General features: G+C 41.4%; 3 protein-coding genes across 4 annotated transcripts; 1 reads left to right on the forward strand and 2 right to left on the reverse strand.

Annotated features, from left to right (window-relative positions):
• Window positions 1-48: 48 nt before the first annotated feature.
• LOC128891435 (60S ribosomal protein L18a) lies at window positions 49-1258 on the reverse strand. Its single transcript, XM_054150913.1, has 3 exons — window positions 1142-1258; window positions 534-713; window positions 49-464 (listed from the first exon to the last, which is right to left on the reverse strand). The coding sequence occupies exons 1-3, from the start codon at window positions 1157-1159 to the stop codon at window positions 129-131; spliced, it is 534 nt and encodes a 177-aa protein (XP_054006888.1). The 5' UTR covers window positions 1160-1258; the 3' UTR covers window positions 49-128.
• Window positions 1259-1467: 209 nt separating this feature from the next.
• On the reverse strand, window positions 1468-5787 carry LOC128890976 (protein IWS1 homolog). 2 transcript variants are annotated; one of them, XM_054150057.1, is made up of 8 exons: window positions 5317-5787; window positions 4983-5094; window positions 2954-4903; window positions 2813-2827; window positions 2337-2697; window positions 1985-2274; window positions 1808-1919; window positions 1468-1739 (listed from the first exon to the last, which is right to left on the reverse strand). In XM_054150057.1, exons 1-8 carry the CDS (start codon window positions 5327-5329, stop codon window positions 1617-1619), a joined length of 2976 nt encoding a protein of 991 aa, XP_054006032.1. In that variant the 5' UTR covers window positions 5330-5787; the 3' UTR covers window positions 1468-1616. The 2 variants fall into 2 exon arrangements, with proteins under 2 accessions (XP_054006032.1, XP_054006034.1); XM_054150059.1 differs by lacking the exon at window positions 2813-2827 and having other exon boundaries at window positions 5317-5786.
• A 135-nt stretch (window positions 5788-5922) lies between these two features.
• On the forward strand, window positions 5923-27213 carry LOC128890991 (mothers against decapentaplegic homolog 3). The gene is made up of 6 exons (XM_054150091.1): window positions 5923-6350; window positions 18533-18741; window positions 19146-19405; window positions 19913-20136; window positions 21064-21377; window positions 22127-27213. Exons 1-6 carry the CDS (start codon window positions 6151-6153, stop codon window positions 22393-22395), a joined length of 1476 nt encoding a protein of 491 aa, XP_054006066.1. The 5' UTR covers window positions 5923-6150; the 3' UTR covers window positions 22396-27213.
• The last annotated feature ends 409 nt before the right edge of the window (window positions 27214-27622 follow it).

Here is a 27622-nt window from a genome sequence, read left to right on the forward strand (position 1 = left end):
AAAAAATAAAGATATTATAGGGTGCATAGAATAATGAAAAATGTCGTATAATAGAAGAAACGTTCTTTTATTTCCTTTAGAATAGTATATATTTAGTGTTAATGTACAAAACACTAAGTTAAAAGTATTTAAAGGAAATAGGTACGTGGTTTTCGAACGCTAAAGAGGGGCATACGATTCTTATGATGGATACGTTTTGGTAATGGGAATCTGATTTTGGAATCGTGGAATTGTTTGACCTGAGGTCTTCGACAATTTGCTGCCTTAACAACTTCAACTTTGATAATTTGGATAGAGTGAGCACGAGCACGGTGACGAGCTCCCATATCCCTGTAACACTGTGTTACAGCACCGCTGACAGAAAGGTCTCTGTACTCTCTGTACATGTTGTGAGTTCCAGACCTTGAATCGTATCTCAACCAAATTCCAAAGTTCTTGATTTTAGTCGGAGTCTTCTCTGAAATCTAACAATATATGAAATTAGAAATATCTGATAAATTCTTATAGTAATGTTGAGTTTGTTTAATAATTACCTGTTTGAGAGATACAATTTCTCCAGTAGATTTCTTGAACTTTTTCAACTGACGCAAGAAATACCAAAACCTTGATTTAGCAACAATAGCATCGGGAGCAAAAATTCTCATTTTATACAAAGGTGTAGTCTTCTCTTTTTCGGTCGGCAATTTACGACCGATGACTTCGAATTCCTTTAGCTATAAAATAAAAACATTTACATCTAATTATACTTTCTTTAAAATAATATCAATTTCTAATCTGAATTATATTACTCTCTAATTATTTATACGCGATCAAAATTTGACGTATTGAAAGTAGTCAACATTGATTTTTATCATGAACGGTATTAATATTTATCACATAAAAATTAATCTCAACTGATATCTAATTTATTTCTTATTTGAATGTAACAAAATATGGTTATTTGTAATGAAATATCAAAACAATTCGAACATGTGTCGGCGACCATGCCATTATAGGTTAGGTCGGGATTAATACACAATTGAACCTTATTTCAATCATCTTAGCTTAACTTTTACTAGGCATAAGGTAAAATAATTATAGAAAATTTTCTTTAACGAATAGATTTATCATTTTTCAAATACAATTTTGAATATTTACTTACTTCACCCTTAGCCTTCATTGTGCCGTGCGTACTATACCGCGATAAACCGGAAAAAGATCACGCTGCGTTCGCGTAAGTCGGAAATGAAGCCATTTAATTTTCAAAGGACTTCGAATATGTTACCATTAGAAATTTATATATTACGTCAATATTTCAATTCTTTATTTTAAGTAACGAACAATATTCAATATGTTTTTGGTTAAAATAAAATACAATTGAAGGCTGTTTAGTAATTAGAAAATAAATAAATACAAATAACAATACTGGGTTTTTCGTATCCTAAAAAATATTTTACTAATGTTTATAATAATAAATCTGAGCAAAAAGGTTTATCGAACTTTTATTGAGCACAATTATAGTTACAATTTTAAATTGTATAATTTAATATATGGAAATTGCAGGGTTCTATTTATAGTTACACAGTGCTTGTATATCTCATACAATATTCTTCATGTACGGGTCGAAAATGTTTGCATTATAAAGTCATCTTACGTCCTTCTATGGATATATCCACAGCTCGTCTAGTTGCTTTTATTCTTTTATTATCTATGTAATTCTTCATATGCCTTTCAAATCTGTTCATTTGTTTCTTAGTACTCTGTTAACATATCAAAGATTATAAACTAACATTGTAACCATGATTAGATATGGAATAATTATACTTACTCTACTAATATCAATATCAGACTTCCAGTCTGGCCTTACAACGTAATCTTTGTTGGATGGTTTAGGAACTCTGGCTCTTCCAACCCATCCAGGATCTCCAGGTCTCAATGGTCTAATTAATATAAATTCATTAATGTTTAGACAAATTATTATAATAAAAGTTTAAGAAATCCATACTTAGCGTCTCCTTTCAAAGCTTTATTAATGTCTTGTGATTTTTGGGACGAAGTACCGTCTTCGGTTTTTCGTCTTTTTTGAGGCGTTTGTTCTAAATCTCTTTGCATTCTTTCCTCTTTCGATAATGCTTTGAAATCAGCTGATAGATTAAATATTGGACGTGCCCATTCATTAATTAATTTGCCTGCGCGTTCTTTGTTTTCTTTAGTTTCCTTTGGATGTTTGTAAAGATACATTACAGCTTTGCCAATGCCAGATTGTTTCAAAGATCCCTGATCAATTCTTGGAAACTGAAATGTACGTTGTATTATTTTATGTTGTCTAAATGTAAAACTTACATTTAACGACTTACTTCCCATAGAAGTTTTAAAAGACTGTCTCTAATTTTTAATGAAGGTAGAGATCGATCAGGCATCGGAGCTAACCAGTCTGTTAAAACTGCTAACACATTATGTTCCAAAAAGGCCAATTGTAGATCGTGTTTTTTAAGTTGCGATAATACTTTTGGTAACATAGCTATTTTATTAGTAGCAGGTTTATTTTGTTGATTTAATTTTCTATCTTCCTCTGATGCAGTTCTCATATCAGATAAAAGTTGTGCTATAATATCGTCGTTATCATTGATTATATCAATATCTTTTCTTTTACGCCTTCGCGATTGTTCTTCTTTCTTACGAACCAACATACGATCAAAGTCCGACAAAGCATCGTTCCTGAAAATTTTGTTGTTCTTAATTTTTATGAATTTTACAATAGATAGGTTTTCTATTCAACTATTCACAATATTTCGCTCTACCATTCACTCTTCTCGAACATAACATTACTTACACATATCTGTTACTCCTGATAAGCGTACATTAAAGATAATATGTATTAGCATTACAGTTAAATCTTAAAAGTATTATACGTTACAAAACATAATTGCTTATGAATGTAAAATTTTTTAAACGCAAAGTTTGATCTACTTACAGTCCTCCATCTGCAACAATTCCATCGTCGGAATCTTCATTGTCTTGTTGATCAATAACCGCGCTATCATCGTGCTGTTTATTCTCAGCTTCTTCGCCTTCTTCCTGTTCGTCTTCGTCCTTCTTTTTTTCCGCTACTTCATCATTACCTTCGTTTTCCGAATCTGACAATCCATGTTTTGATTTTTTGATCGCTTTAACTCCGCCATCCTCTTCTTCCGAATCAGATAGAACCCTGTTTCTTTTCTTGACAGCAGTTTCAGAATCCTCGCTGCGACTTCTCGATCTTCTTGCTTTCGATGCAGAACGGGATCTTGATCTTGATCGAGAGGAATGTCTGGATCTAACGGCTGAACCCGATCTTGATCGTGATCGAGACTTAGAACGCGATCTTGATCGAGACTTAGAACGTGATCTTGATCGAGACTTAGAACGTGATCTTGATCGTGATCGAGACTTAGAACGTGATCTTGATTTTGATCGCGAACCCGAACGTGATCTTGATTTCGATCGAGATCCAGAACGCGATCTGGAACGTGACGCTTTCGAGCTGGAACGAGATCTAGATTTAGATTTGGACGATCTCGAGCTAGATCTTGATCGAGAACTCTTTCTTGAATTGGGAGACTGTGATCCTTTTCGCGATCCTGACACCGATCTCGATTTCGATCTCGAACCCGATTTTCTTGAACCGGATTTCGAGCGTGATCTGGATCGCGATTCTTGTCTCGAAACTGATTTTCTTGAACCTGATTTTGAGCGTGATCTGGATCGCGATCCTTGTCTCGAACCAGATTTTGAACGTGATCTAGATCGTGATCCCTGTCTCGAACCAGATTTCGAGCGTGATCTAGATCGCGATTCGTGTCTTGAGCCTGACGGCGTCCTCGACTTTGAACGCGTTGAAACTTTAGGTTCCGCGGAAGGCGATCTAGACAATGATCCTTTTCTAGATGTCGGAGACTGTTTCCTTGATCCTGAACCGGATCTAGACCGAGATCTCGATTTTTGTTTCCCATCCAGAGAGTTTGCAGGCGATTTTGAATTTTTTCGGGAACTGGGCGAACCTTTTCTTGATCCATCCAACGATTGGGATTTTGATCTCGAACGAGATCGAGAAGTTTTAATATGCGAGGGAGATGGGGAACGTGATCGTTTTTTGTCGACTGAAGGAGATCTGGATCTACTGTGTGATTTTGGATGTGGGCTAGCCGACGGGGATCGAGATGCTGCTTGGGAAGATCTTCGCGAACCAGAACGAGAACGAGACCTCGCAGGTTCCTTCGGGGAAACAGAATGAGAACGGGAACGGGAACGAGAATTCGAACGAGATCTAGCAGCTGTTTTTGGAGAACCAGAAGGAGAATGAGAATTTGATCGTGAACGCGACCTAGCAGCTGCTTTTGGAGAACCAGAAGGAGAAGGAGAATGAGAATTTGAACGTGACCTAGCAGCTGCTTTTGGAGAACCAGAAGGAGAATGAGAATTTGAACGCGACCTAGCAGCTGTTTTTGGGGAACCAGAAGGAGAACGAGAACGTGACCGAGAATGCGACTTAGAATGTACGGATGGGGAAGGAGATCTGGAGGAAGATGGAGAGTTTATTTTTGGAGAAGAACACTTAGACGGTGGATTACTTCGTTTAGCTGAAGTCGATCTGGATCTAGATCGCGAATTTTGCCTAGATCCTGGATTAGAACTTTTCCTGGATTCCGCAATCGAAGAACTTCTCGATCTTGAAGGTGATTTCGCCGAATGTATTGAATGCGGTGATTGCGATTCGCTTTGTATCGTTTTGCCATCTCGTTCCGGCGAAGGAGATTTAGAAGGCGATATCGAGCGATTTCGGGAAGGCGAAAGTGAGGGTGATCTAGAATATGATTTTCTAGAAGTAGCATTCGACCGGACCGAAGCTGGTGATCTTGGGTGTACAGGTGAAGATTGATTGGATCTAAAAGACAAGATTTTAAAGATTATGTTATATTATAAATAATATCGTCTAATTATTTAGATAAATACGATTTTTAAACCTAGGTGAAGGACTAGCAGAGTTCGATCTAGATCTACTTCTGGCAGATCTTTGGGAATCTACTGATGGACTTCTAGGCTTTTCATGCTCTTCCTCCGATTCGCTTCTTTCCTCTACAAACGAAAGATTATCACATCAGTATTATAAAATAATTTAAAGTAATAATATTTTCAAGTATATTACATGTATATTACAATTAATAACGGACATTTAAAATAGAACTAACATAAGAACTAAAATAGAACCGAAGTTTCTATACGTATGTATAGAGATGTACGTGTTCTTATTTCAGTCATTCTAAGTGAATTATAAAGAATTTCAAAAATTCGATTTACCTTCTCGATTCATTGCACTTATATACAAATGTACACCTTGTCACTAATTATTAGTAATTACTCTAAAGCGTTAATAGGCGGTAATATTTTATCGAAGACCTGCTAAATTGTAGGACACTTTTTTGTTTTTAACAACAAATTGGAATTAACAAACATGCTCGAGGATATATATATTCGCGGTATAAAATAACACAACACGCGAAGAAAGTTTACATGAGACGCGTGTTATTGGCCATTTCAGTTTCGACTTGCTACTTTGTCAGGTTAAACGTTTATAATCAACCAATCGTTATATTTTGTTAACAGAACTTGTACCACGAACATTTATGATCGTGTCACGCGTATCACGTTTAGATTCAGTTATGGATGGTTAGGGAACTGACGAGCATAATTATTTTCGGTATATAAAAATTCATGTATCGTTATAAAAACTATTTCTATCTTTACAGGTGATTGGCGTAGTAAGAAACGTAAGAAACGCGTGAGATTATTCAGTTACGAGAGAAATTAATAAAATTCAAGCGGAGTTTCAAAAATCAATCGTGATTTCGCTATCTATTTCACGCATATTCGATGGTCGGTGCGAAACCGACCGAAGATTACCGAGTTTTATCGAACGTACTTAAGGAACAATATGGCGGTCGTGGCAAAGTTTTCGCCGCCCGTATGAGAGATTCGCTTTCTTTACGACCGAGAAGTTCGCGTTAAACGTTTCGTTCGTACGGCGACGTTGTCTGGTTATGCATAAACGAAATCGCGAGTGAAAATTCGTTTGTGTCGTAGCACGTCGAAACAGCCCAATGCGGGTCGCGCGCAATTCTCGTAGCGCAAATCATGACTTCGATGCTGTCCAGCTTTAACCCGCCTATCGTTAAACGATTGCTGGGTTGGAAAAAAGGCGAGGGGGAAGACAAATGGAGTGAGAAAGCCGTGAAAAGCCTGGTGAAAAAGTTAAAGAAGTCCACTGGCCTCGAGGAACTCGAGAAGGCCATTACTACGCAAAGTTGCAACACTAAGTGCATCACTATACCAAGGTACGCTCGCGTTACATACTCTCGCGCGTGCAAAGATATTACGACCTGTGCGACCTATTCTTTCGTTTTTTTTTTCCTTTTCGCCCATATCTGTTTTTATACCTACTTCGTGACGTAACGTAACGGGTTCTTTGGAGATTTCGCGTTCTGTATTTATTTTGTATCTCTTTTAACGAAACTCCGGGAGACAGATAGCGTAAGCGCGCGTGTAAGAGTGTGTTTTGTTCCCCGTTCATATTTACTTGCTTACGTATTCGTGCGCATAATGTCACACTGTCTATCCAAGTTGACGTTTCTCTTTCACCGTACTCCGCGTATAAGATACGACTTTCCGTTCTTATTAACGAATCGACGGGATCCGGTATCTCGATGATTTCTATTTTCGTATACTTCCTTATAAAACCACGACAATTGTCACCGTACAAAATGAACATCGTTTACACCGCATCGAAGATCGTTCAAGAAACGACTCTCTCTTCTAACAAGATATCCTCAAAATAGATATTCGACTAGTTCCAGTGTGACAAGATCGTGGTACACGCGTCGTTAGCAGTTGCTACGAGCTCGCTAATTTTTGTAAAAGACGTTATTTTTTGAAAACGAATTAAAGCAGGGATAGCTTGATTTCGAGTGTGTCTTTGTTTGTGTCCCGACCTAAGGCATTAAAATTCTACTTCTGGACTTTCAGCTTTTATGCAATGCTTCGATGCGAAGTGTCGTCCTATGGTCAGAAAAGTCATCTGTCCGCCGACGTCCGATAAAATAGGATCCTAAATGTCGTTGCTACCGACATTTTTGGATAATAATATAAAGCCTTTCCATCGCGTTATTGGTTGCTACATCGATACGCGAGCAACGGCGGTGTCGCTTTGAAGTACGCTCACCGAGCGCACACAACGTCAAATACGCTCCCTATTATGCTCACTCTTGATTTATCTCTTTCACACCCTCGTTAGGCTTTTATAAAATAATAAAGCACCGAGCAACATGGTGTAAATTTGATTTTTCATCGAGTTAACAGAGCTACGTTCCCGTCGGAAGGCCGCGCGGTTCTTTTTGGGAATACCATTGACAGCGCATCGACGCGAATTGAAATAGATAATACGACACTTCTGGGTTGAGTTAACAACTATAAATATAAAGGTCGAACGAATCGCAAAAAATTGAACGCATCGTGTTTTGATATGCCTGGTTTACGCGGTTCCACGTTTCGAACATTGTCCACGCATCGCGCGCGACGGCTGCTTTTATTTCGTCCGTTCGCTCGTTCGTTCGCGACGGTTTCTTCGTTAAGATTGTTATGTAATTGCCAAGATAACGTACGGCATGCAATCACTATGCGCAACTATCGTATTATAGCCAGATAAAGTGTAAACGATCTTGTCTAAAGTAAGCAAACAAATTGCGAATATTAATAGAATAAGGAGAGAAATAGAGAGAGAAAAAAAAAAGTAACAGCCGGTTGCGTGGTATCGTTAATTGCGGGGACGCATCGGGCTGGTAACACGCGAACGCAATTAATGTTTCCCTATGCAAGTAGAGTCTCGATTGTCTGTACTAATTCGAGGCCGGCGTGGCAGTATCGCTCGGTTGTTTAAAAAGAAAATATTATCGTCGAATTTTCACCGAGTACTGAACCAACAAACTGACGTAACGTACGCGAATTGTTTGCCGTGAAATCGTCGGAGGGAACACGTGCCATCGATCAGTATTATCCCTGTATACACCCGTGGTTAGAGATAAAGGATCGATAAATGAATGTGATGATACTAATATATCATCTTGAAGAAACTCTCGCCCAACTGCTCCACGGCTAGGATGCTTGCCTTTCAGACCAAAGAAATGTTTAACAACTGTAGGACCATGTCTTGTTTTTATTTCAAGTATTCCATTTATGTTGCTCGACGAACGTGTATTAGGTTGTTGTATTAGGTGTCTTAAGAAAGTTTTTTTCGCGAGTTGCGCTCAATTATTTGATGTGGTCGTGTTTCTCTAAATAGACAATCAAATTTCATAGATATTCATGTTGTAACAGTAATGGAGCAAAATGAATCGTGCACGATTCGGTAATGTAACATAAAACATAAACTATTGTGCATGTATTACTTATGAATAAAGCGAAAGAAACTTTTCGGACAACCTAATAGTTCTGGGAACGCAAACGTGCTTCCCGCGCAATTAATTAATAATAGATGTATACGCGTACGTTTATGAATTTTTTGTACCATTTTCCCAACCGTGTTTCGGTACGAGATAAATAACAATTAACGCGCGTGGCGACCGTTTCAGTTGCGAAACGCGCCTGTGAATGAAACACGTGCGTGTCACGTTGCCGCGCTCGCGATCCATCTCTCTACTCGCGAGGATTGTTCTCGATGCTTCGAAAATGTTACCTTTTGGTTTAACAATGGGACAACCGTGACACGTCCACTCGCACAGTGCCGTGATCACCGTGGGGGCCTAACGCGAAATGAAAACTCAAGGGTCGCGTCCGCGAAAGAAACGGAGTAAATCACATTTAAATTCAGTTTCGTTTCATCCAGACATCAAAACAAACGAATTACGTGACACAGCACTTGGCAAATTCTTTGTTACCTCGAGTCGCCTGATAAATATAGATATCGGCGATGATTTCGCTAGTCTCGCCATTTGCTCCAAATCGAGATCTTCGTAGACGTCTGTTTTTTGTTTTCTTTTTTGTTAAAAATTCATGATCAACGTCCTCTCGTCTGGGATGTCCAAGGATGTAATAGTACGCGTTTAAGTACTAATTACCATACTATGGACTGCAGGATGACGATTCATAAAGAGAGCATAACATATGGGTATTGAAAAAGTGTTTAAAAAAAAATTACTTGATGCACGCAGTGAGGGATGAAGATATCCGTATTCTCTTAAACGAATACATGTTGCTTGTATGCACCCAAGATATGAACAAAAAAAAAAATGTTTCTTCATCTCATAGATCAGACTGCTTGGAATTCGTCTGATATACGTGTTTATATAAAATAAAGAAAACGAAGGATATATATTCTCTCTCTCTCTCTCTCTCTCTCTCTCTCTCTCTCTCTCCCTCTCTCTTTAAGGAACTTTTACGAATAGCAGCCTGCACTTCGGACACTTTAGAAAATGTTTAATTCAGAGAACCAAGCGACGCTAAGGCGAAGATGGAAAGTGGATTCGAAGATTGGGAGAATTGTATACACGACCGCGGAGACTGTATACAATACATGTCGTATACATAAATCAGTCTTATCGCCAAGCCCGTCACTGATATTTTAAAACCATCATTGGTATATGATCGACTATAAGATACATAAAGAGTACTACGAACTTGGGCGTTCTGGGAAAAAAATTAAGAGATAACGCGATCGAAAACAGTGACTCCTAGCCCTAAAGATTCATCGTGCCGTTTATTTCTTTTTTTTAAACGTACGTCAGTCTGCGGATGGATTTGGGATATAATTACGAGTAGACAGCGGATGTTTATATATTTATGACTAACGAAGATATATGTGGAAATCCACGAGAACGTGCACAAATGGAAGAATATATAAATTATCAACAATAATACACACGTTATAGCGTTTGAAATATATAGCGCATTCTCATTTAAATTAAAATTGTTTCCTTTTTCTTTTTTCAGGAGTAAAACACATGATTAAACGCCCGTAACCGAAGTGTGTGAGTAGGAGAACGATGGATGACCTAATCCTTTAGAAGGAACAGGACGAATGAATCGCGGATGTTTTCGGTGGAATATTTGGACGAACGTAAACAGGATGCCGTCGGAGGCATATCCTTCGCAAATAAATTCGCGTATCGGAATCGATTATGCCACGGCATGTAGCTCATAACGGCTTTATTAATAGTAATCTTAGCCACGTCGTAGCGCGTCCAAGGATACTCGCTAGGAGAGAGGGAAAGTCTGTCATCGAGAAAGGCAGATCCTTCTGTAACTCGGACGAAACGCGCGCGTTTCGCGTCCCGCTACGCGACGTCGAGGATTTCTCGTTTCGAGTGTCCCGATAGCCCTCGATTCGGCTGATAACAACCGAGCCATAATCTCCCTGGAAATTCGATTTCGTTTCGCTGCTTGGAGGCGTCGAGATCGAACGATTGTTTGCGCGCGAATTTACACGGTCGTTAATACCTCGAGGCGCGAGTTTCGAATTTTTGTTCGATATTCGTGACCCCTCACGCGCGGGGGAGGGTAAGAAAAATCGGAGCGGTGAAGTTACGTGAAAAACCGTGGTATTTTCGGTAGGGTGGCGTAAACACGCGGAGTGAACCGTCGAAGCGTGTGGTAGTCTATGTCGAAGACAGGCAAATCGAAAGAATTCGAACGATGATCCCAGAACAAAAGTTTCCGCGTTGCTCTGGACCGTTTGAGATCCAGGTATTTATCATTCTCATCGTTGAGTCGGTTTCTGCATCTGTGATTCGATGACTCATATTTCTACGCGAACGAAATAAAATTCCTTGGATGTACCTACAAGGCACTTGCGCCAACCTTGTGTTTTCCGTGTCTGTAGACATTGAATCAATTTATGCCAACAACGGACCATCCACCAGGTTACTTAACACAGCAAACAACTCAATGGCGTTTAGTATCTTTTCAAACTACAAAACACTCTTCTAAGCATACTATTTACAGAATGATCTAAACACATTTCCCAAAAATTTACGGGCAACTTATCATTGTCGGAATGTATGAAATTAACAAAGTTCCGAGTCCCTACGTAAAGAGAGCCTCGAGGCTTATTTTTAGTCGATCCAAGTTATTTTTTATCCAGTACAAGTTTTATAGCTTTCAAAATTATCGATTGAATTCTTTGATGTATTTCAACCGGTCTGATAGTAATTCTATCAGCGAATGTAAAACATCGCCAATGACCCGAGGAGTGAACTAATAGAAAGATAAATACATTTTCGTAACAACAACGTTTGTCTTTCATAAAACATTTCGTTTATGCAAAGTGAAACATTAATATAATTGGATTATTTTACGAAACGTGTTCCGCACACGTTGTGCAAACTTTTTTCCATGGTATAACCGCACAAAGTCCGCGGTCTGGCAATTAACTTCGTTGGCCGATAAATTTAGATCGTCGCCAGCGATAATTACGTAAATCAAAGAAATTCTCTTGTCGCACCTTGTCGCGATCGCCACTGGAACGGTTAGCCTGTTAAGCAAACAAATAAACAAACAAAATGTTATCGTCGTTGTAGACATTCCCGAGCCGGGTAACTCGGTTTGATTGATGTTTGCGTAACGTAATCGATACAGTAAGCAGCATTTACGTAGAAAATGAGTGACACAGATTTCGTAGCGGCGACGTTTTTCCCGCGCAAAAGGAAGGAAAAGTTGCGACTTGGAAAAATGTAAAGTTGCGCAAGGTGCCAGCACCGTGACGCGTCGAGCCATTTACGAGATGTCCACACGGCAATCGTCCAACGAAACGCAGGCTCTATCGTCGGATGAGCGAGCCGAGGGCCATTCGAAAAGGGGATTTAACCGTTTTACTGCTAAGCGATTCTTGCAAGAACGCACGAAAGCTGCGGGACGTATGTATTAGGTTGACCAGAAAGTTCGTGCCAATTTTTAAGAAAACTTCAAACACACATTTCAATTGTAATATACATTTATTTATATGTATATTTATTGAATTACATAGGTACCATTTTGTTCCACAACCTTTCCACCTTTTAAGAGATGCACATATATGTTATTTGTTTTCAGCCATTCCGACATATTCAGACCTGCACCACCTATCAAAAATCAGCACGAACTTTCCGGACGACCCAATAGTATCCGCGCCTCCCGTACCCAACAATAAGGAGTCAAATAAGAACACGAAACGTAGGGTACGGGATTGGTCTTGTAGGTAAAGCGGTCGACTGTGGATCCGAGGATCGTGGCTTCGAATCTCCGTGCCTTATTTTTCGTTTAGACTCCTACACATATTTTGACACGATGTCAAAGACACACCGAATCTCGCAGCGCTTTTGCGCCGCGTAGCAGTCAAACGGTTAAATTCATACAAAAAAGTTAGTCGAAGAATCTTTACGTCGATAATCGAGGTTCCAGCAGGCCTCCAGTCTCCGAGAGGCCCCGGAGAACCTGGAGGCCCTGGAGAACTTCAGCGCGTGAACCAGGAAGTGCTTTCGACACGAAAAGTCTTTCCGAGAGGTCTTCGAGCCCGCGAAAAGTCGAAGATTAGCGGAATTATTCTCGTCATCCTTGCAAACTAGGATCATGCTTGCGTGTACGTTTCACGAGAAACGAAATCGGAATCGGTGTAACTTTGTCGCCCTGCTCCGTGTCCCGAGAAGATATGAATTATCGTGTCGGTTTCGTTAGCTCGTTTTATCAAAGCGCCTCGCTTTTTTCTTTCTCGAGTTCTCCTTCTGGCTTCGGGATTTCTTTATCGCCTCGGAGCCGAAGGTTGCCGTGACGTTGACCCGTCGCTTCCTCGGCATCCTTCTCCCATGGGCTCGGGGGAACACGAGGATCACTCGTCCGGACAAAGCGTTTTCCTGTTCGTTGTTACGCGCCAGACTTGGCCAGATTTTATTCCGAGCGAGGAATCAGAATTCCAGATTTACTCACGCGGATGAAGACGTATTCATCCCGGAGGAAGCGACATCGAGCTGTCCGTCGAAAGTCGTTATCGGTATATCGGTTAACCAGTATTATTTTCTACGGGATTCGTGAAAAGAATTAACAGATTTCACGCTTCCGTGTTCCAGTATCTCACATCTATCAGTTCGTCCCTGTCTCTATCCATGCTTCACCGTATGCCACGAACGTTAAATTTCCCCGTTAGGCACACCCTCCTCTTCTTTCAAAAATAAAATGATTTTCAATCATAAAAATCTCACAAATGTATAAGACCCATCTGGTAATCACTTCGAAGTGTTTTATGAAAGACAAACGTTGTTGTTACGAAAATTTATTAGGTTGTCCCAAAAGTTTCTTTCGCTTGATTAACAAGTAATACATGCGCAATATTTTATCTTTTATTAGGCTGTGCAGAAAGTTCGTGCCAATTTTTAAGAGAACTTCAAAGGCACGTTTTCATTGTAATATACGTTTATTGAATTACATAGGTACCATTTCGTTCCACAACCTTTCCACCTTTTAAGAGATGTACATATATATATATAGAATTCAGTAATGTAACATATTGGGTTGTCTGGAAAGTCTATATATATATATATATATAAATAGACAATCTAATTTCATAGATATTCATGTTGTAACAGTAATGGAGCAAAATGAAGCGTGCACAATACAGTAATGTATTGTTTTGATAGGTGGTGCAGGTCTGATTATGTCGAAATGGCTGAAAACAAATTATATATATATACTGAATTGTGCACGCTTCATTTTGCTCCATTACTGTTACAACATGAGTATCTATGAAATTAGATTGTCTATTTATATGAACACGACCACAGAAAAAAAATTGAGCGCAACTCGCGAAAGAAACTTTCGGGACAACTTGATATTTGTCTTTCTATTAGTTCTCTCCTCGGGTCGTTTGCACAGTAGTTGATCTTGCTAACACAAACAAGGACTTGGAACGAGTTTATAACACTAGAGATCGACCTATACCGACCTATACCGACCTTCTCCGCAAATCTGCAAGGCTTAAGAACCGAGATTCTTTAAGAAGGAGCACGTTACTCCCGACCTTTGTTAATTCGGGGAATCCCGTGGAAAGTGCCGTGACGCATTAATTTGATCAAACACCGTCGACAGCGATCTCCTTCCGTTCCGTGCGTTCGAAATTATTCAAGATAACGATAAGCCCCGTGGCTTACCTGGCGACCGGAACGGAAAAGGCTCTCGTTCGTTAGCGGGCTTAGGCTCTATTGACATTCAACGCGTGCTCGTTTCGTCGCGAGCGAAACTGTGCTTTCGAGGAACATTCGCATTCGTCGAGAGGAATCGACGTCTCGTGTACCAAGACGGTTTTGTTTCTCTTTTTCGCTCTTCGGATACGATCGAGCCAACCTAGAAAAGTTTGCCGGCCTCGCCGGGATCCTCCTGTTGCTTCTCCGTTGAGTGGCCGAGTGCGTGCGTGAGTGCGTTTAGCGGAGGACAAACCGAGCGCCAGCAGCGCGTGCAAATAAGTGCAGCTCACGTACCCGACTGTTTTCCTTGCCTTTCTTCTCATTTTGTAAAAAAAAAAACGTGGGAGCACACAGCGCACAGCGCGCCACGTTCTCCGTGCAATCGACGATTAAACTCGATTAAGTCGCGCCTGCCGTTTGATGCATACGTGGAAAGAATTTCACGGTGAACGCGACTCTGCGTCCTCGAGTCGGCGATGGTGCGTCAGCAGGATGACTAAAATCGCTGAAGGAACTGAGACCGTGAACGACGCCGTGATACCTCGTAGAACATCGATATTTCGTCTAGTTCACGACACCTCGGTGCTTTTCGTTAGAGCTACGAGTGAGTATCCGCATTTAAGACACGAATTTTATTGAAATCGCAACGGTTTTCGATAAGGAATGAAAATTCAGTCGTGCACGATTGTAACATTTAATTCGCGGTGAAAGACGTGCGATTGTAGCTCAGCATCGGCTTGCGCATTCAGTACGCGAAGGGTCGAACCGTTAATACGTGCGAAATCCTCCCCGAGCGTGTCCAACGCGTGTAACGCTTCGAAAATTATAACATCGAGCGTGGAAAGAAACGAGGTAGGAGTTGCGACGTGGAAAAATCTCACGACAGTGCATTTGTTGATATCGAGACGTAACCGATTCATCGTGGCTCGCGATAACGAAGATTCTGGTGTATTATTATAGCCAGGGCTACCTTTCGGAGCGGTCGATAGAACGCGGGAACGGGACGGACCGTCGAAACACGCCAGAATTAACCAACGTTCTCGGTGAATCGACGGTACTTTTGCCGGCACATTGTTGTTACATAACAATCGCGTGGAGTCGCCGGGGGGGGGGGGAGGAGGAGGAGGTCATATTCTCGCGGTTCTATACAAAGCTGCGAGAAAATCTGCGTTTCCGTGGCTCGGACCGTGCGATACTTCGACTGGTCGTTTTTTCGTACGATTTGATTTTCCGCGACGGACGAACGCGCCGAATCGAGCGACGCACAACGACACGAGGTTCAACGTATCCTTCGGTCGTTGCACTTTGAAAATCGTCGACGATGTTCATTGCATTTATTAGCGCCGATTTGTCTTAGCGACGCGACGGCCATCGCGGAGATCGACGAAACGCGAAGCTAAAATACTCTGGGACTCGTCGAATGAAAAGGAGAATTTAAATTGTTGAACGAAGTATGTTCCGCGACGAACAAAGAAAAATTTTAATTAAGTAGCTGCGCACAACTTGCTGGTTATGAAAGGAATTTCATCAGAAGAGAACAGATGTCGCGTACTTTGACTTCTTTCTCGCGTGCAAGTTCCTTCTTCTTCTTTTTTTTTGTTTTTTTTTTTGTTCTGCTTGGATTGGAAACTAACGCGGTGTTTTTAACGCGCAAGGTGATCCAATTTGTAACAGCGTGCTTTCTGTGTAGAGAGAAAATATTCTGAAATTTGACTGGGACCTCCATTGGGATGGGTCGAAACGAGTAGTCCCTCCTGCAGCATTTAGAAAAATGCACTCGTGTATTTGCAAGAGCTAGACCATCTTGCATAATCGTCGCTCGCGAATCAGTCCGTGATCGAGATCGAGATCGCGTTGGAAGCTTTCATACATATCCCGTAACGAGCGTTTCTAAATTATTATGCAACGAATTGCAGTGTCGAGCCATTGTAATTGAGGGTCACGCGTGGACTCTGTGTTTATACAGGGTGACTCCAGCTGCTGCGGTTCATCTTCAAGCGTAAACGCGATAGATACGCAGAGGAAAATTTCGAAACGCGCGATAGAGATTCTTCGAATAAATCAGTGCATCTCTTTTTACATAAATCGATCCTCTTCATCGTTATTAATAGAAATATCATCGAAGTTGACGTGTATCTTACATAACTAAATCAACCCGACGTATCTCAAAAGTGGTTTACGTTCTCGAGTGCAATAAATTTTGCGGTAATCCTCGATAAACGAGGAAATGGAATATGCAACAGTTGATATGTTAATTCAGCGATAAGCGTTCGTTTTAAATCCGCGAGGGCATTTGGCATGTTAATGTAAATTCGGTGTACAAACAGCCGTGAGCCATCTGTTCAACATTTTTCTGGTTGTAAAACACAGTGTTGCGGCAAGTATGGATCATTCGCATAAAACGTACGCGTACATACTTCCAGTTTCGCGTATTTGCAAGCCACCATCCCCTTCCACTTGTCGACACAATGCAACGGACGCGATTCGAATGCAAGTACGTATCGAGGTAGCATCCGTCGAGATCTCGCCGTGGTCGCGTGCGCATCGAAGCTGATAAATACGTTTCGATCGCGGCTACTTGGTCGTTTTCTCGTCGTTCGATCCAGCTATTCGATGTCGGTGTGATTTTCGAAACTGTCGGGCCTCGGTTTCATTTCCAACGCAAACGGAAGGATCGCGGTTACGCGGCCGCCGCGTCAATGATTGTGCGGCTTTGCTCGTCGGGATTGTACCTTTCGCATCCGTTTCTGCGGCTGTGCTTCCTGGAGCGACGGGATTCATCGTTTAATTTGTGAATCTCGCGACGGTTGAAAACAATTGCTTGCAATTTCTTCCTTCCACTGGCCTTTCATGGGATATCACGATTTCCCTCCTTAGCCGTTGGATGGATATCAATTCGAGTTGCAGTTACGTCTATCTCCACGCTGAGATTAGACTTATGGGCGGACGAACCTATTTGAGATAACCAATTTTTGGGAGGTGGACTTTGGCGCGCTACTTTAGATCAAGTACTCGAAAACGCAATAGCATTAGAGGCTACGACGTTGGAGAGTTCGTACGTCATCCACGGCAACAGGGTTGAAAAACGTGCATTGACTAAGGACGTTGACTTCGAAAACACCGATACTGGGGGTAAGCCTGATTCTTTTCATTTGCCAGAGAGCTATTCTGGTGTCGCGTGTCCGTCGGACCACCCTGTAGCCGGTGTCCCTCGCTAAATTACCCCTCTTTCGAGAAAGAGAGAAACATCGGAGATCAACATGTCGGTCGGTATCTTTACGCCGTTAGGCGCCACCACTTCCGGTGTGGCAGACGCGAGATCCGAACTCGAGGTAGCGAAAGGAACAGAAGGAAGGTTGCAAAGACTTTTACGACGATGTTCGACTACCTCGGATCAACCTAACAAAACGGTTTGGCGACGATAGATTCGAAGTGAAAAGCGTCAAGTCGCTGAAATCTGTCGCGTAAGTGTCGCGCGATTGTACCCTCCACTTCTCGGACTGCTTCGAAACTTCGTCTTGGCGTTAGCTCGCCATCCTTGATTTGTAAGGAGGGGCGCAAGGCTTGTTAAGGGTGTTGAAAACGGTCGATACATAATAAAAATCGACCCTAGTCGACCTTCATAGACCAGCCTGGAGATTTAGGACGGCAGGCACTTTGATTAAATAACGGCGTTGGAGAACCAGATTGAAAAGAAAAGGAACAAATTATTTATTTAACACTTTTACTTCTTACTCTAGGTTTCTAACAATTAAAATATGCTTAGAGTAGCGAGTTGGCGTGGGTTTTTTGGGGTGGGAAATAGGTCTTTTCCCTGGTGGAAAAGTGAAAGTTAAGGTTTTAGGAGGTGGAGAAGGCAAAGGAAAATACTGTGTTAGCTAGTCGATGTATGACAGGAGAAAAATATAAGTAGGATTTCCAACAACGGTGTATTAACATAGTCCTGTCTAATCTCGCGTCCTCTGTTCCGTACTCTGTTCGTTGAATTTCGAAATATCCTTTCTTATTCCTTGTATAAATCATAAAGAAAACCTCTGCGAAAAATTTCAGCTTTCTAGGTTTAAAGGTTTAGCCTAGGCGTTGATACGTCGGTCAGTCAGTCAGGGTTTCATTCTTATTTGTAATCGTAACTGGTGCCTAGTCCAGAGGTTTAGCGACGCAATGAGAGGCGAAACTCTCTGTGATTTTAATCCTGAAGTGGGGAAAAAAGTCTTGAAAGATTGCTGGTGCTTTCAGCTTAATTATCGCGTGATTGATCGAAGGTCTGGTCCCGATCGAGAGATAGGCGACTAATCGGGTCCGTATTCTTTGCACGAAAGGCCTAGTCCGGGCGGTGCCGGCGACAACGGTGTCCAAGGAGTACGCGGTAAAGGTCTGCCGCACGTGATCTACTGCCGGCTTTGGCGTTGGCCGGATTTGCAGTCGCACCACGAGCTAAGGGCGATCGAGCACTGCGAGTACGCGTTTACGCAGAAACGGGACGAAGTCTGCGTCAACCCGTATCACTATCAACGAATACAGACGCCAGGTAGGCGAGCTCCGACTACCTCTTGAAATCGTTACATCGTTCCGCGGAAGTTTGGAATTTCTTTTTTTTTTTTTTTTTCTATTTTGCGCGAGTACTGTTCGACGCGGCGCGTAAGAACGTAGCGAACGTTAATCGGGAGTAACGACGAATTCTTATCTCGAATGCAAGCCCGACTACGAAGTAACGATAAGAAATCGCGATCATCGACGGTTATGCAAAGGGGGGGAGATATTTTTGCGAATTTATTGATCGTGATCCAGCGCGCGGAGGAATAGTTTGGGAACGAAAGGGTTAACCGTGGTCGCGGCGTTTCGGGGCGATCATTAATCGGTCGTAACGTTATTACGGCCGTAAGCAAAGCGACCAGACGATCGCGTGACTTATTAGCGCACGAAACTTTGCAGTTTTGCCAGCCATTCTCGTACCGCGGCATAACTTAGCCGGGGACGAGTCCGTCCTGTACAACACCTCCCTCGAGGAGCTCAGTGTCAGCGTGCCCGAGAACACGAGCTTCCACGCGACGCTGAACCATCAGCACCATAATCAACAGGGTATACCGCAATCCCCGCAGCAGCAGCAGCAGCAGCAGCAGCAACAGCAGCAGCAACAGCAGCAGCAGCAACAGCAGCAGCAACAGCAGAACAATCCCTACCAAGGAATGCAGGTTGGTGTTTCCGTAATAATATCGATACTAGGCACAGGATTCTTGATACCTACTAGCAAAACCACTCCGGAAAGCATATTTGAAAATCATTGTTATTACAGTTGTCTTCACTCACTCTTCTTCAGGTTCGCACACCCTGCAATGTAAATGTAATCCCTTAGAATTAACGCGTTGACTGGCATGGATTCACGTGGAAATGTTTACAGAACTAAAATTTTCTCTCGGGATGATTAGAAACTGTAGAATCTAACATTTGTCGTATTACTCATTTTTGTATTCTCATCAAGATTTACGAATTCTATCCAGATCAGTTTTCGTCAACACTTAGCCCTTGAAATCATTTGTTGAAGTTCCTTGGCGAAAAGCTCCGTCACCCGTGTGTGAGTGACGCGGCGTTCAACGTGTTAATAACGATCAATTGCTACCTGTGCCTAGTGTACCGTTTACCATTAAATTTGTTTTTACTCTAAGCGAGCTACGTTCTCACCTTCCATTCTTTTTTTACAGAGTATGCAAGCAACGAGTCCCGCGAGCGTGGGGAGTCTAGGAAGCGTTCAGGGTTCACCGCATCCTGCGCCCGGATCCATGGATCCACCAGCGGATACTCCACCTCCTGGATACATAAGCGAAGATGGCGATAACATGGACCACAATGACAATATGTCTCTGTCCCGTTTGTCTCCCAGCCCGGTGGACGCGCAACCGGTTATGTATTTCGAGCCCGCCTTTTGGTGAGTGGAATCGTCCGTAGACCGCGCTAATTTTCGTCTCGTAAGAGCGAAAGAGTGATGTCATAGGCGCTACTCATCGAGAATTGCGTAATTAACGGTCACGAGGAGCCTCCGAAGGGTTCTGGTTCGTTGGGTGGTAACGCAAGTTATCCTCATGAACAAGGGTTTAAATTTAGAGTCACTACTCACTCGTTAACACGTTGAACGCCACGTCACCCATATATGAATAACAGAGCTTTTCACCGAGGAACTTCAACAAACAATTTTAAGGACTGAGTGTTAATGAAAACGAATCTAGATAGAATTCGTAAATTTTTACAGGGATATATGTTAGAAGAATACAAACGTCTTTTCCCTTCAACGGTTCCTGAGGTAAGTGCCGTGCTGTTCCTCACAGTCCTCTCACCAAAAGGCAACGCCTTTCCCACTCCGTGGCCAGATCCTCTAGGACAACGTCTTTATACTTTTAGGCAATACAACGTCGGGTTGCTTGCCAATCGACACATCTGTTAGATATAAACAAACAGACCTTCGTCATTCGATACTTAGTGCCGTCCTGACCCTGCCATAAAACTGTCGCAGTCCAAAATGCGACTAACTATTTATCGTAAAAGGTTCCTAAGGACGTTCACGCTTAACATATAAAAATTCCCAATAGTCTCGAGACAAAATGTTAGTCTTGTACACAATTCCATGCGAATCGGCGTGGCAATCAACGTGTTAACGTGTAAATATCCACTAATAGAGAGCATCGAGTTGTATCGATCATCATTGGTACTAGGACTATATGAAAGAATAAAACAGAAGATGGCATCCCTCGGGTCTTAGGTAGATCTTGAGATCTTAGAATAGGTCGCTAACAGTAAGGAGATTTTCTGCCCGAGCAAACCGTAACCCCTAAAGTTTTGTTCGTCTTGGGTGTTCAAGGTGTTCGATAAGCTACTACGAGCTGAACACGAGAGTGGGCGAGACCTTCCACGCGTCGCAGCCGAGTATCACGGTGGACGGATTCACCGACCCCAGTAACTCCGAACGTTTCTGCCTGGGTTTGTTGTCGAACGTGAATCGCAACACCGTGGTGGAGCAGACGAGACGACACATTGGCAAAGGCGCCAGACTCTACTACATCGGCGGCGAGGTGTTCGCAGAGTGCCTGTCCGACTCGAGCATATTCGTGCAAAGTCCTAATTGCAATCAGCGTTACGGATGGCATCCGGCAACCGTCTGCAAAATACCCCCCGGTAAGTATCCATCTTCTTCTCTCTCACTGTGCCAGTCGTACGAACCAGGAGCACTGTCTAACTGTTAACCGATGATTTTGATGAAACTTTGAACTACGCAGGGAGATAAAGAAGTTACAGAGCAAAAGGCGATAAGCAGCAAAAGAAACGTAGTTTTTCTTGGGAGGAAAAGCCTCGAAGGTGTCCAGTGCTGGTGCTTTAGTTTATTTATAATCAGGACTCGACCTCGTCATGGAGGAAAAGGAGAGCTTTTATCTGTGTCTATCAGCGATAATGGGTTATCGGTATCCTAGATAATAGAATCTATGCCACAGTTTCATCGGGTCTCTGACCTAGCAATAAACTTCGAGTTAGTTCTAGCGATAGGTTATCTACCTTCGAGTCGTTTTTAAATAATTGCATCCGCCTTCTTATCTCGACCGTTATTATAAACTGTGGATCTATTCCTCGCTGTTCGACAAAAAATACGCCTTATGCGTTCTTGATGTAAATGTGTCTTACGACGACCAAAGTTTCGTGAAAATCAGGGAGTAACGATAGGGTGCTGCTAGTCCTTTCTCGCAGATTTCTTTCGTTGATTCGAAGTACTCGTTAAATGGATTCATTTAGAACGCGGCAGTCGAAGCTGATCGTTTGAGCGATGCCTCGAGATTCGTAGAACGACGAGCTTCGACTGATGTTGTATCCGCGGCTGAATCATTCGTAACGCGCTATTCTCAGAACCGTGTTTGTTCTTTCTCGTGACGCAGGCTGCAATTTGAAGATCTTCAATAACCAAGAGTTCGCCGCGTTGCTGTCGCAATCGGTTTCCCAAGGCTTCGAGGCGGTGTACCAGCTGACTCGGATGTGCAGCATAAGGATGAGCTTCGTGAAGGGCTGGGGAGCAGCGTATCGGCGACAAACAGTGACATCGACCCCCTGTTGGATCGAGCTGCATTTAAACGGGCCGTTGCAATGGCTCGATAGGGTGCTCACGCAAATGGGTTCGCCGCGTTTACCCTGTTCCTCGATGTCATAAGGTTGTACGGTTTTCCCCGTGGTGGATATCGAGAAAGAAAGAACAATTCGCGCCCTATCGTCGTCGTCCTCGTCGTCGATTGGTTTTCCTTACCGCGAATTATATGGCTTTCGTTCGAGTTGAAGCCTACGGTGACGAGCTTGCGAGAAAATGAAAGGGATACGATTGTCCTTGGATAGTATACGTTGGGAATACGATGGCCGATTTAGCGTTCGAAGTGCCAGGAAAGCATTCGATCGTCGGTGAAACGGAAAGAACAACCGATCGGCTGTGGAACCGCTCTCGGGCTCGGAGATAGCTCACGGATGTTTCCTACGTTACGAAGGAAAGGACACGTTATGTGGGGGCGGACGAGTGCGGACGAAACATCGTAATATCACTGCAACCGGTTCATAATGAGTCACGCTTTTTTGACAAGTAACAAGAAAACATTCGACGAAACAGGTAGACATTGTTAACACACTTATCGCACTCCAACGTGTGGCTAGTGCTAATGATCTATGGTTACAAATCCGATTTTAACAGAATATCGAGAGGGCAAAGAACAAGTGTCTATACATATGCGTACATGTATGTATGTACATGCGTACGCGTGTATGTATGTACATACGTGCTACGCTTAATGAAAAGCTCAGCCTTCGCATATTTTTATCGCTTGTTAAGCAAACGCACTTTAGTCGTACAGTATACGTCAGCTCTTACAAGGTAAATACATAATATTATGTATATACTCACTCTATAGTCTGCCGAAGAGAATTTCTATAAAACGGACAAACCGTATATGTCCCGTTGCAAAGTTTCTAAATGGCACTGGTCTATTCGGAGTTTTTTTTTTTTTTGTCAATGTTTCTCCTACGAATAGAATAACTGAAGTAAATATATAAAGTCTATTTCTCTTATATGATAACGATAAGAATGGATTACAGTGTTCAATATGTACGTAACTACTTACACACGTTTCGTTAATTATATTTTCGGATGGACCAGAACACGTTCAAATGTCCCCAGAATTAATCGCGTCGGATGAAAGTCTCAAGAATGTTTAGCAGTGCGAGATCGATCACTCGGTATACATGTATACCGACGATGTTTAATCAGAAACTTTTTGGAATCTGAACCCGAAAATGTTGGTACGTATTAAGGTGTCTTATCTTGGATAACTGATATTCTTATTAAGAGGAAGCGCTATATTTCTTAAACATTGATAGAAAGTACTAAGCGCACGATGTCTGTGGTAGACAGAAATACCTATTTACTTGATATCGCATGATGGAAAACTGATTAAAAGTGCAGAAAATTGTAGACGTATATCTGTCGAATGTCCGAAAATTTATGCAACGCATAAGCAAACAATACGATGCACATTTTGGTGTTGATGTTAACGTAGCGAACCACTCGTTAGTTGAGAGTCGTTGAGGTAGTGTTTGGTTCGTTGTATAGTATCGTAAAACATCATTTTGTATTGGGAAGACATGTTTTGCACGTAAACAAAAAATATATATAAAAAACAAACGATCGACTTAATCGCGTAAACTTTGACAAATGTAGTTGAATCGTCTCGTAAAACTTTGTACAGAAATTATTCGAAGAGAAAATATGAAGAAAAAAAGAACGCGAAAGGTACGACATACAATGGAAATTTTAAAAAAATAAGCATTCTTATCAAGGACAGAGGGTGAAAAAAGAATGATGATCTGGCCTTGAATACGAGATGCTTTTAGATGCATCGAGCGTAATTGATTCGATACTGTTTTAAATTTATTTACAAATTGTTTGTGCATTGAGCGCATTGGAAATTTCTATTTTATTGCAGATTTTATAATCAGATTTTATAATTTTTATATTCATATCCGAGACGTACCAAAAGCGAAGAGAATACACTGTCTTTAAAAACTCAAAACGTCTTTCACGTAGAACGTACGAAAACGAGAGTTACGTGTTTTATTATATTACGAGATATATGTGTTAGTACCGAAGTACAGAACAGTCTTTGCACCGAGTGCATGGATTCAGTTATCTTTTCCTTTTTTTTTTTTTAACAAATAAAATTTTAAAGATAACATATACGACTTCTATGGAGTCTTTACGTACGATGGGGGCCAATCGCGCGCACAGAATGCGAGATTCGATCTCGACAAGAACGTCAAACGTTTCAGAGAACCGGTTCCTCTTTATATAATATATATATATATATATGTATACATATATATTATTTTTCTTTTGTCAGTATCGTTTATGAAGTTTCATTTTTATGATGTTCGTAATTAGTTTTTAAAGTATGAAACAATTGGAAGTAAAAATAGTACACGTCGCTGTGCGTGAAACCGATTTAGTTACTAATATTTATAGATCCGTGTAAATTAGGCAAAGTAACGGAAAACAATCGAGTGTTTTCGTTAAATAATTAAGCTTAAGATAAACGAGTCGTCATTAGTTATCGTGGAGGCAAGATCTATTTTTTTAACATCGTCTTAATCCTTTCGACGAAGGAGGGGATTGCGCTAAGTTTTTTGATCGCTTTTAAGAAAAAGACGAGTGATTTCGATCGATTACAGACAACATTTGTCAGAAATCCTTCAAACGTGTTTTTACATGTATGGTGCAGCTGAACACGCCTGTTATTATTCCGTTTTATTCTTGAGGTTTACAAGTATACCTTTTTTTACGCAGTAGAATCATGGGATAAGCGACACGGTGTCACGTGCACAACAGTGACGACGACGATTCGTGAGCTTGCCAGTCAAACCGATTTTCACCGAATCCGATCACGCGTCGCGTTACCTATTATCTGAGAGTACGTCGAAGGGGGTACTAGCTCGTACAGTAGCGATGGAAGTGTGTATGGTAGAGAAAGCACGAAAATTAAATGAAATGATAACGATATTTTATTGACTCCTCGATAGTTTAATCGTGTAGCCTAGGATCGCGTCGATCTTTCACGGGGATCACTTTCTTTCGTACGACGAGAGCATCGTTGTTTACTCTGGGAATCTGTACTGTCGTGAAATGGTATTCGAAATTGAAAGAAACCGCTCTGTACACCTCGTGAAAGTCGAACGCGATATCGTCGGGCAGCTCGAATAACCGAATGATAGTACAATTGATAAAAAAAAAAATCATGTTTTACTGCCGTCAATGTCGGATGCGTGGCTCCTTTCTTGAACTCTGTTTCCATTGAATTTTACTTTCTGGTTGCCGAACGATCGACAGCCGTGTGCCTCCCTGCCAGACTGCCACTAATTAAGGAACTAATTAAGGATACACAAATGGGGGAACCGAAGAAGTCGCCATAGTTTCTCTCTTTTTTTATTCTTGGAAGGGAAACGCACGACATTCTGATTTGATTCAGATTTTGCATATATTAGAGTGCCTCAGAAAACATTGCGTATTTGAAAAGATTATTTCCAATAACTACAACAATAATTTCAAGACCATCTAGGTTTCTTCTGTCGCATCGTTCTGAAAGCAATTATATTTATTTGCAATGCAATACGGTTCTTGCTTATAACGTGTGTCGTTGCCCCAACGAGGTGATGTAGGAAGAAATAAAATTTAGACTATGCATCGAGTGAATCGTAAGTTCTATAACTATAGTTTTGTATCTTGTAGCGATGCATTAGTATCAAAACTCCGAGATTTTCGCAATGTGTTTTAAAAATAAACGAAGCGAACAATGTAAACATAAACAAAAGCAAGATATATTGTCTTAATCGGTACAGAAACAACTTTTCGATAATATATTAATATACTTTATTTCTATACACGGTTTAAAAATAACTGAAATCGAAGCGATTAAGATTGCGCAATATTTTCTGGTACACCCTAATGGTTAGCGTATGCTACGTATAACAATTATGTATCTACGCTATTCTAAATTTCGCGTGAAAATAGTATTTGAACCTTTTAATGTTCCATATATTCGATCTCCTCCCGATTAATGCTATTATTCATGCTAAATATAATATCATTATGTTACGCGCACGTTAGCCGTTTGCATGATTTGACGCAATCTGATGGTCCAAGCGTCGCGTAGTCTTCTCGTTAGCTCTCCTACTCGACCGTTTTACGTTACCATAAAACCGAACACACATTTTTCCATCTGCATCGTCGAAGGAAGAAACAAACTCATCTGGAAAACGCGTTTCGTTTGCCAAAGTATTTTTTAAGCGTAGCATTTGCCAAAGTTTCTTTTAAGTACAAGAGAGTATCGATTATAGTTGCGGTAAGCGATCCGAACGCGTAACGAACATGAATTCGCTAAATTCTCAGCGTTGTTACTTCTTTTGGACATTCGTAGCTGTTACCATTGTTGACCGTATCGTTTAGTTAACATTGTCGTTATGCTGCTTCTTCTTCTTCATCGTTTTCTTTTTATATTTTAGATACCCTTTTAGCATCTAAACCTGTCGAATCGAGCGGTCCGACGATTACGAATTTTTAATTCTATAGCTACTTATACATACATGTACGTGTATGTATATACATACGTGTATATCTTGTGTGCGAATAGCCACATGCACACGAAGGGAAGTATCGACTAAAGGATGACTTCTAGAACTCCCGATATTTTTTTACACATAAAGAAAACGACGAAAATTCATTTACGTAACGGTGTATTCGACGACGTTTGATCTCGTTGATGTTTCCCTGGTGTGGATGAGACCTTTCACGAGAATACTAGATGAAACCGAGAGCTTGAAGGAACGAGTGTGGGAGGATATAGACGAGAGGTTACGACAAAGAGATATCGAGTGTGAGACTGTATAATACTTATAAATAAATGTATACGTTAAGTCTAATAAAAATGATTCTACCGACTTTTGTCGCTGCATCATTGCGTAAAAAGTACAACTACAACAGCACATTTACAAGAAACGTTATATTACGAATTATTTGTGTTTCTACACGTAAAGTATTAGTGATAAATGCGATGAATTCTATTGCGATCGCGCGAATGGAAAATTGATGGGATTCGAGGGGAAGAGGGAAGAAAATAAAGAAACTAAAATGTGTCCATAAACGAGTATGCGTGACATCAAATTTGTATGACTACGACAAATATGGATACAAACTACACGAGGGTACAATGTCGCGTTTACATGACTTTGCGACCTAACTCGTGACACAGCCTTACAGCAACAATCAAGAGGATCTTGACAGACCGATCATGCTTTCGAACGACATTTTTCAAATGAATCCTCCGAACTAACAGACTGTCGAAGACCTC

This window comes from Hylaeus anthracinus, unplaced genomic scaffold, assembly GCF_026225885.1.
Source record: "Hylaeus anthracinus isolate JK02 unplaced genomic scaffold, UHH_iyHylAnth1.0_haploid 12001, whole genome shotgun sequence".
In the NCBI taxonomy this organism is placed as follows: Eukaryota; Metazoa; Arthropoda; class Insecta; order Hymenoptera; family Colletidae; genus Hylaeus; species Hylaeus anthracinus.